General features: G+C 39.2%; 1 protein-coding gene across 1 annotated transcript in view; it reads right to left on the bottom strand.

Annotated features, from left to right (window-relative positions):
• Nucleotides 1-191: 191 nt before the first annotated feature.
• The window catches only part of TMPRSS7 (transmembrane serine protease 7), a 32,383-nt gene continuing 22,152 nt past the window's right edge, over nucleotides 192-10,422 (bottom strand). The window contains exons 11-18 of the mRNA XM_054817452.1: nucleotides 9,199-9,335; nucleotides 7,979-8,086; nucleotides 7,221-7,331; nucleotides 5,968-6,084; nucleotides 4,299-4,476; nucleotides 3,851-4,119; nucleotides 2,567-2,703; nucleotides 192-362 (exon numbers count right to left, since the gene is read on the bottom strand). Coding sequence (XP_054673427.1) covers nucleotides 192-362; nucleotides 2,567-2,703; nucleotides 3,851-4,119; nucleotides 4,299-4,476; nucleotides 5,968-6,084; nucleotides 7,221-7,331; nucleotides 7,979-8,086; nucleotides 9,199-9,335 — 1,228 coding nt within the window. The remainder of the gene's footprint in view (nucleotides 363-2,566; nucleotides 2,704-3,850; nucleotides 4,120-4,298; nucleotides 4,477-5,967; nucleotides 6,085-7,220; nucleotides 7,332-7,978; nucleotides 8,087-9,198; nucleotides 9,336-10,422) is intronic.

The following is a 10,422-nucleotide window of genomic DNA, read 5'->3' as shown; positions in this document are numbered from 1 at the left end:
AACCACCACAAGGCACAGTCTCTTTCTCTTCCACCAAGGTTTGAACAAAGGGTATTTGTTACTTCCACATGTGTACTCCAGAATCAATAGGGAGACACGCAAAGAAATTCCACCACTGAACAGTTTTACCAAATACGATTTTTAATGAAGATATCTAGGATATGTTTTATTCCAGGAAAAAGGTTTTCAGGTTACAAGACTGAAGGCACATATTTGTGAATCCATGGTGCAAAATTTGACACTCTTGTGTAGACACCTGGGAAATTTGGTCTTCCGCATCCATAACCCCAGCTAACAATGCCAGTCAAAAACCATTTTCCATCTCTGTTGCTTTGACATGATAACGGTCCACCGGAATCACCCTAAAAAGAAGAGAGTGGTATGTGTTTACAATTAAGATTATCAAAAGTGGGACAAAAATACCACAGGAGACATTGTGCCTCAGCAATTCCAGCAGCGATTATATTTTCCCATTCACATAGTTCAAACCAGCAGATAGTCAACGGACTTGGGTTTTTTTCTTGAAGCAGATGGGATTGCACCGTTGTACCAAAGTTTGCTTTATCACAGGGGAGAGGGCTAGCTCTCACTCTTTAAAGACACTAATAAAGATATTACTTTTCATGGACTAGATGTGAAATTCACATTTTGTTTCCTAGCCTCAAACTTAAGGCTACACCCAAAATATACTAGTTAATATGTCTGTTCATTTATAGGTTACACACCTAATGACTCCAAAAAATAGTAAATGTTTAAAAAAAGAATTCAAAATAAAGATACAATTACAATATTTAATAATGATAAAACTTATTTCAAATTAAAAGTAAATGGAAAGAGATTGGATCCCTCAATTTGTTGAGGGTTTTTGTTCTTTTGTTGTTTTTTGTTGTTTTTTTTTCCAAGAAGGAAAAAAGTAAGTGTTGCCTTCTAGTAGACAGATAACAAGCCAGCATGTAATGTTTAGGGGCACATAATGTCTTTGTAATTAGGGCAGTTAAAATGAAGTCTGTTATAGACTTTGAAGTTCTATACCGGATGGCATAATTCCACAATACCGGACAAACCAACTCTTCCTTTATAGGGTAGTCTTGTAGAAATATATTGGCAGAGGTTCAGGGGAAGAAAAAAAAAAGTGCCACCATTTGGGGAAAGTTTCTTGGAACAAGCTTATACTTTTCTGTAAGACACTGCTATACAAACAACCTCTCTGAAAAAGACAGTGAGTAGCAAATGAAACCACCAAAACATTGGATGCAATGAAGGACTTCCACAAGCAAAAGGTGAGTTGTTTCAATGTTTTGCAAGAGAACTGCCTTCCTGCTAGACATCTATTTTGTTAGAGCTAGCAAAATATTTTGCTTTAACTTTAGAGGATCTTAGGATATGCAAGTTGGAAGGGATGTCAGAAGATGATCTAGTAAAGTCACCTGCTGCTCAAAGCAGGATTATCTTGAATTGCCTCACAAATTTGTTAAAGATTTAACTAAGAAAATAATTTTTTCCACCCTTGGCAATTAAGATTTTGCATTTAGAGAGTCAAATTTTCAACTTGTTTCTTTAATTCCTGGGACAAAAGGGAAGTGGAACGTCAGCATTTTTCACAAAACAGAAAACCCACATTTCAATCAGCTCTAACAACTGCCAGATAGATTCACACATCATTTGCCCTTACAGAAATGCAGTCAAAAGACCTGTAAATTATGCCTTTCCTTGGCTATATCTTGAATGGCCAGACAGATAACTGCAGAAACAAATTCTCCAGTTAGTGAAAGTGATGCTTAATGTTAATAGTCTTGCTAAGCTCTAAAAAGCATCTGGTGCATTATACTCCCACAGAAAGCCCTCAGACATTGCTTGCCCTGAGAGCCATTCTGGTCTCTCTCACTTTTATGTAGACCAATGAAAGCTAGAACATCTTGAAGATTCCAGATCTACATCATAAAAAAAAAAAAAAGTTTTACTACTATTTTAGCAGTAAATTTACTATTATTTTAGTAGTAAATATATATGGTTTATAGAGGTTCTATATAATATAGTACATATTATACAACACCTATAATATAAAATGTGATATATTATATAAAGATATCTATATATAGTGTCTATATGTAATTTTACTACTATTCACTAGATGTAAATTCAGAACATCATGTTTATTATCTTTTGGCACTGTGAGATCAGAATATTATACATTTGAAAATTTATGCCTAGTAGCCTGCTTCTCATCAGATATCCCTGGAGGGGCTGGGAAGGAGGGATTCTGAAAAGGGACAAGTTTTTTCTTCAACTGAGACATTCTTGTGCCAAAAATTGTCTGACTTCAACTTGTTATTGGGACATGCAAATTGACCAGCACCAAAACTTAGTGATGCTACTCATGCACATAAAGCAGAGAAACTCTGAAAACACCCAGATGACAAATCTGCTGATAGAGAACTCTTAAATTGCTTTTTTTCAGAACTGAAGTGCATGGACCACAAAGTGGTCTGCAGGTTAGTTCTTACACCTCTTCACACAACTATGAAAGGCAAGATAAACTCTATGCAAAGTGTGCTAAGATACCTACTTTGCACCCATCTCTTTTCCCAGACATTAGTCCAGCACAAAACATCCTGGCTGTGATAATCCCATATGTGGAATGACATATCGTTTGGTCTATAATTTCTACCTCAGCTTTCTGAAGAATTACTGAACCTTCATCACCTGGAAAAAAAAATTGAAAGAAGGATAATGAAACAGAGCTTAGCATTTTATTCATCAATTGAAATATAGAACAAGAAGTCTTCAGAAAATATCCACAGATACTTTTGACCTCCAAGTTATTCCAGATTCCAAACAACTAACTGCAAAAGCACAGAAAACCTCTTCTAAGTATCAGGCATTTATGTAACGTGATCTTGGTCGTTTGGCCACACCAAATACAGTGTCATAATCACTAGGGTTGGCCAAAAAGCTTTTTCTAATGCTTTTTGCAAAATGTCTCAAGACTGCTTAATTTATTATCTTTTTATTTTTAAAAGGGAACAGGTATTCAGATTATCACAAGACATATTTGCAATGAAGACGGTGTCTCTAAAGGTGCTGGATCCAAAATTAAAATTATAAGTCAGAGTTACAGAATGCAAATTCTCTTTTGGCAGCATAAAGAACTTCAACATATCTCAAAATTTGGTCCTTCCTGTCTGAAAGTTTTGGTAAAACAACTGTTTTCTATAAGATACGTACTTCCAAAAAACCAGAATTAAACTGACTTGTCTCCTCCTTTCAATACAACAGCTCTAATAATATCACCAGGTGATCCTCTCAAAATCTGAATATAGCCAAAGAAACTTCACCAACATATTCAAATATGCAAGTGCTGGTTTACACCATGAAACTTTGTTTCAGGATTTGATAATGCTGGTATGTAATATACTTTAAAAAAAAAAAAAAAACAACACAAAAACAACCCCCCACCAAACCCAAAACCAACACACTTAAGACTTATCTGGCAATCAAATTGTATAAACCAATGAAGACAAAAGAGGGGGCAGGGCAAAGAAAACCTTTTTTACTTTTTGAGGCACCACATTTATCTTTCAAATAATCAGCTTTTCAATTGCATGGGTGACTAACCAGGCCAAAGAGAGACACTACACCAGACCACATGTCCGTACCACCATCCTCCCCTGGTACGGTGGTTGCACTTGGTTCACAACCATATATTCTCTCACAGCTATTTATAAAGAGGCCGAATGTAATTTAGCAGGTGGTAATTCTGGCTGTGAGCATCAAGACAGAATGCTAGAGGTTAACTACCTGCTCCTGCCTCACACCAAAATTAGCTCAACTGAAGCTATAAAAAACTCACCCGTTTCCTGCTTTTGGCCCCAACCTGTTATCCAGCACTTGTCACCGCTGCGGACTTTGTGCGAAAAGGGAGGCACGCAGATCGGCTGGATAACGTGGCTCATCGTGTCCGGCCACGGCTTGCTCAGCTGCAGCAGCGCAATGTCGTAGTCGTAGTTCCCACTGTTGTAGTATTCGTGGACGATGATCCGTCTCACTGCAGATACGAACTTCGCACGGCCTTGCGTTTGCATCCCTAGGTGAGCGCGCCACGCTCTGGGATCAGCCAGCCTGGTTGGGAGGCAGCAAACAAGCCGTCTCTTAAAAAAAGTGCCCAAAACACCCTGCAGCAGCAGGGCAGGTGGAAGATGAGGGCACATCTCATCTCAGTGTGGTTCAAACTCTGGAAGCTAAAGGCGTTTGGGGAGTCTGGCGATGTTTGGGACAGAGTTGTGGGGAAGACTGCTTACTTGCTCCCTTGAAAACAGTGAGCTGCAGACACAAGCCATTCGTTCGATATCACTGATGCCCCGCAGTAAGCGGCTCCCACAAAATGGAGGCTGACCTGCCAGGGCCATTCACCTTCCTCGGTGTTCGTACCTCCTACGATCCGAGAGATGGGATTGCTGCTCTTGCTGCTGCCACAACCTGCAAGGAACATTTCGGGTTATAATCCCCATCCCCAGTGCTTTCTTTTAGTCAGAGTGCTTCCCACACAGGGCGTGAAAGAATCTTGCACTTTGAAATGCTTTGAAATCTATTTCCTTTCCCTGCTCTAATCAGAAGACTTCCCTATTTGGGTCCTCTATTCCTGAAACAAGAGATGGCTCCATAAAAAAAAAAAAAAAAAGGCACTGGCCTGGGAAATTTAATAAGTTTCTTTTCTAGCTCTGCTGTAGAAATTGGCCTCTAAATGTTTATTGTGTCAGAAATATCAAAGGATCCATTGATTTAATAAGCATCAAAATGAATATATAAAAATAGACAATCCCTCATCTCTTTTTAATACTGTCAGCCCTGAACTGAAAAGAGTCCATCAGGAAAGGAAGGAAGTTCAGCATCATCAGGACACTTATTTCTTGCCAAAACAGTGGGAATGATGCAAGAAAAATGTTTATAGTAGCAGCCACGTATGCGGAGTTTGGTCATTCATTATTTCAGAAAGCAGGTGGTCTAAACATTAATTTACATGGAAAAAAACTGAAAGCTTGTTGTACATCACTAACTCACAGGTGAAGAAGTCATGCCTCAGCGCAAAAAGCTGCACACTGTAATTTGAAGAGTAATGGAGAAAGACCCTTCTGTAGGGCCTCATGCCCATCCCTAGTGCACGCACATCAAGCCTCCGCTTAGGACTTGTAGTCCCACACTCCCACACACAAGCGTTAATGCTTCTGGGCACCTTCCAGCACTCAGCCGAAAAGTCAAAAGCAGCATTCATGTTTCCAAACACAAGTAGGCACATAGGTAGTCTTTTAAGATGTTCTGCTGGATCCAAGGCAGATTTGACACACAGGAAGCATGCCAGGAAGAGCTGAGGGCAAGACAAAATACCTGAGAACATTCAGTTTAAGCACCACTGTTATTGCTACTGCTGTAACAATCACCTGTTCACTTTACAGCAAAACAAACTGAAAAGCTTGTACAGAGGTTACTTCAGGAAGATTTGAGACTAGAATCTAGCTTGATACTATGAAATATTGGGGTCTTCACCATCCAGAAGAGAGAAGTGAAAAATTTGTGTTTTTTATCGTATTCCAGCTGTGTCACTCCTGAAGTCCAAATACAGTCTGACTCCAGCAGAAGTACCTGACGCTGCTGCAGGCAACAAAAATGTTGCCTTACCAGCTAGCCAAGTTCACTCTGCAATTAACCCTGCTTCCCTGCTCCTTACCACGAGGATTACAACTAAGTCTCCGCATAACAGTACGCTCGCCCTCCCACAACAATTTAGGAAATTCTGCAACCAGACCTGAAGTAAAGCGATAGCTGATCATTACCCCACTATTACTGAGAGGACGCAAAAAAACCTCAGTACCTGCTGCATGAGTTGTACCCACTCCAGAACAGGAAGAAATAAAAGGCTTATTGTGTAAAGAGTTCAAAGTTCAAAGAGATGAACATTTGCGAGGGACTTACTGCAGCTGCTTTCATCACTTCCATCAACACAGTCCACAATGCCATCACACTTTGCATTTTGCTTCCTAATGCAAATGTTATTCTTGCACTTAAATGTGCGGTTGGTGCAAGGAATACCTGAAATAGTTGGGGGGGGGGGGGAGGGGGTGGAGAAGAAAGACTATTTGCTCAGCTTAACCTGTGAAGACATGTCTGTGCAGATAAAAGATTCACACACGTTGTTAATAGATAGGAGGGAACATAGCAAAAGAGCACTTTGGCTGGGATAGCTTAAACCAATCTCTAAGTAGAATAAACTATTGAAGTAGAACTCCATCTATACTCAGGCTTGAATCAAGCTGGCTGAATCCAAACAAAGATTTCCTCCCATCTTTTCCCATAGTACTAATGAACATGGATATAATAACGACGACTTAGCTGTAGGGCAAGTGTTAGGCTAGAGAAAACATCCAGCACTCTGGAACAAAGCCCTCCTTTATATATCAGTATTAAATATGAAATGAAAGATAGTAGTGAAGGCAGTTTTAGTAACGGTATCCAGTTAAACTGCAAATCTAGCTTTGGAATTTTCCTATTTTGCTGTGGCTCACAATAAATGAGGCCACTCAAACCCAATCTGTTTTCCTTGTCAACACACAGAAGTATCCTGTAACCATTTACACAGACTGTCTAGTCAGGCCGGTTGAAAAACATTACTTTTCTTTAAGAGTTACTTGCAGCACTTCCCAGTTGTGTTCCCTTTCATATGTCATGCTGTCCATTTATTCTGAAAAGTTAAAGAAATGGCCGACTCAAAAGTTTTATCTGCCTAATGCTAAGTTTATAGCTTCCATAGCATTTTAAACATATTAACCTTATAATCCTGAAAACTGCTCCAGAGAAACTACCATTTTTATAGTTATTTTACAGATGGTAAAACAGATCCAGGAAATAATTTGCATAGATTATGATTTAAAGAGATAAAGTCCGGGATTCAAGCTTTAAATCCCCTAGATTCCCATGCCGCACCCAGAGCACTTAATTCTTCTGCCAGTATTTTGCTGAAACAGATGGTCATGAGTTCATTAAAAAGAAACAGTTTAAAATCAATGAGTCTGTTTATAAGCATATCAGAAAACAGAACAGAATTCTGTAGCCTGAGTTAGATTTAATAGTGTCTTTTAACTCCTCAAATACAGCATCCAGTACTCAAGTCAGGATCAGACAGATGATAGAAGAGGAAAAAAAAAAATTAATCAAGAGAGTAGCCTTACTGTGGGTGCAATTCTGCTCATCTTTTCCATTCTCACAATCACTTACTCCATTGCAGGCAAGCAGGTTATCCTGTATTGCAAAGCTGGAGTTGCAGTTCCACTCAGGGACAGCTTTAAAAACATAAGTCAAATTAGCTGCAGAAGCGTGCTTGTAATGCTAGCACTACCCTTCTGACTGCTCCTGGGTACCACTTTCATAGCTTTACTGTGCCATACAAGGACAAGTGTGAGTGCCACCTTATACATGGAGAAGATACAGTACAGAAGAGTTCAGTGATCTATCCCAGTTCACACATTGCCCCAAGTGGAATGGCCCAAGTTATAACCCTCTTTCACCACGGACATTTACCATCGCTCTCTTCTACTCTATGCACCACAATTTGTCTTTCCTCAATGAAAAATAAAATAACTAATCTCAAAATAGAACAGAACTTTATAATTACCAGCGTTTATCACAAGGAAAAAGTAAAATATTACAACTATTTTTGCGCATCTACCTTTGTTCCTTGTGCTTTCCATTGCCATACCTTCTTCATACTTAGTTTCATCCCTTGCTAATTAACTATGAATTAAACACTCAAGAGACTGACTGATAGCCTGTACCTGGAAATACAAAGGAAGCTGGAAACAGCTTCCTCTCCCTGCCCTCCCCGCCCCCCCCAAAAAAAAAAATTTCACCTTGTTTCAGCTGCCTTCTAAGACTAGAGAATACATTTACTGGGTTTTCCAGTCAAGATCTCTAGTAAGTGAATACAAACCACAAAAGAGTTCATCGCTTTCATCAAAGCAGTTGTTTATCCCATCACAGCGCTGCATCTGCTGGATGCATAAGCCAGTAGAACACTTGAAATGTCCAGGTGGACATGCTGGAGATAAAAAAAAAAAAAAGCCAAACCAAAACAACCAAAACAAAAACCAAACAACTTTTAAGTTCTCCAATATTGCCAGCTCATTTCAATTTACAGTCACTAAGCTGTTCCAAGGACTGATGAAATTGATCTAAATTTAATAGTCTGCACGTACTGCCAGCACTGCAGTTGAGTTCAGATGTTGAAAACTGGGATTTAAAAAAGAAGAAAAAACATCTCAAGTTCCAGGTTACTGCACTATGTACTGCAGGCTCTGCACTAGGACTGGACCAAATGAGCCAGTGTTTTTTGGTGCAAGACAAGGCAGCTTAGAATGCCATCTTCTTTTAAAGGACAGGCTCACTTTCAATAACCAAAATTTGCAGCATTTTGCAACTTCAGTTAGTAACCTATATTGAGGTGACTTAAGAATTACATAAATGTTTGCCTTTTAAAATAAAATCATGAAGTTACCATGTTTTTACATACTCCACATATATGCAATGGATAAAATTGCTCTAATGTGACAAGTAGCTGTGGGTACAAACCACTGTCTCTCTCCTACTTTCACAGCATGAATATGTAAGATTAGCACAGGGGAAAAAGTATGAGTAAACAGTTATCTGCTTCAGAACTTGAAAAAACCCCTTAAAATCAGCAGACTGTTTTATCAACTTTTGGAGATGTTTTTTCAGCTCAGATTTCTACTTGCATACAAAGTATTTAAGCTGATGGAAACACTGGAACAAGCAGTTGGTTATTTGGTACTCTCTGTTCATTACCTGGAAGTCTTTGTAGTAATAGAAACATTGCAAACAAAACCTTGGGGATGAAAACAAATAGGAACACCAAGCTTCAATTGACTGCACCATGTCCATAGCCACGCAGGAAGCTTTAAGGACCATGCAGAAGAGAGCAGACCGTGTTCGTACAGGAAACCAGAGCACACTGCACATGCCCACAAACCTTAGCTGCACAGCCTTGATGAGCTAGAAAAGAAAATAAGCAAAAACCTAACAGAGAATTTCCCACATAAAGCTAATTAAGTCCTACTGGACCTGAAAAATGCTGCTTCACAGGTCTGAAATGCAAAGATGTGTTGGAAAAAAAAAAGATAAAATCCGTCTTACGCTGGCTGATGTTATAGCTGCTGTACTCCACCAGGAGTGGCTTCTCTGAGACCTTCGAACTGCACTGAAGCTCGACGTTGACAGCAGAACTTGCAATGTGGAAGACTGTTTGATGATCAACGTAGTAACCGCAGTACCTAAAAGTGTTCAACGGAGTTCTAGAGCAGCCTTCTCATCAAAATTGCCTTAACGTACAATTTCAATGTCAACGTCACTGAAATTCAGCAATGCAGTCAGCTACCATACTTCAATTAAGAACTGAAATCTGAGACAGTACCCAAATTCCCCAAAATGCTGGTCATAATCCTTCATGACCACACACATGCAAGCAGAATGTTTTCCCAGAAAGTCTAGAGTAACAGAGACGTAATGAAGAAATCTGTCAAGGCAAACATGGGGACTTTTGTCACCACTTCTGGACCTCTGTTTTCAAAAGATTTGGATTTTTGGGAAGACTTAAGTAAATTTAATGAGAGGAGAAATGTCAGCACAGTGAAGAGCAAATTTTGCTGCTCTGATTTTGAGGATTGCCCCTAAAGAAGAGTACACAAAGGCAGTGGCATAAAATTGGCCCAACTACTTTAGAAGCAGAGAGGAATAGATTTAGGGAAACCGAAAATATTTTTAAGTAGTCCCCCAGCCTTCATCCACCATTAATATTCTGGAATTTTACCTTTGAAAGTCATGTCTTTAAATAACTAGTTTAGATGAAAAAAATATCCCTTGGGTGCACATCTACTTTAAGCTGCCATTTTGGCAGTGAGCTTCCTTGTACTTCTGCCTAAGTGCCGCTTAACTCGGAGAAACTTAAATGCTCTCTGATGCTAGCAAACATATAATCCATCCATCGCTAATGTATTTCTATTGCCTCTTTCATCAAAGATGCCAAAAATGTTGCAACTGGCATTTAGATGCTACTCTAGCTGAAAAATAAAACAGAACCAAAAAAACCTCTTTGACAGAGAAAGGTTGCTAGATTATGCTTTAAAAATTGGAGACAGTTTTAAATGTAGTAAACCAGTGAACATTGACAGCACCGACTGTTCTGGAAATAGAAATAAGGACCCTCTCCTCTGTTCCACTAAAACACCCCAAAAACGTAGCACTTATGAGAAAAACATCTGGCTTTAAGACTCCTATCAAGAAAAGTACTTCTCAGTCTAAATAGATTTAAGAGCAGAAGCGGCTCTATTGATTCTCAGCACACTTGGCACACACCTTTGC

This window comes from Grus americana, chromosome 1 (genome assembly GCF_028858705.1).
Source record: "Grus americana isolate bGruAme1 chromosome 1, bGruAme1.mat, whole genome shotgun sequence".
Taxonomy (NCBI): Eukaryota; Metazoa; Chordata; class Aves; order Gruiformes; family Gruidae; genus Grus; species Grus americana.
The sequence above is the reverse complement of the archived record's forward strand: the minus strand, read 5'-3'. Positions and strand labels throughout refer to the sequence as shown.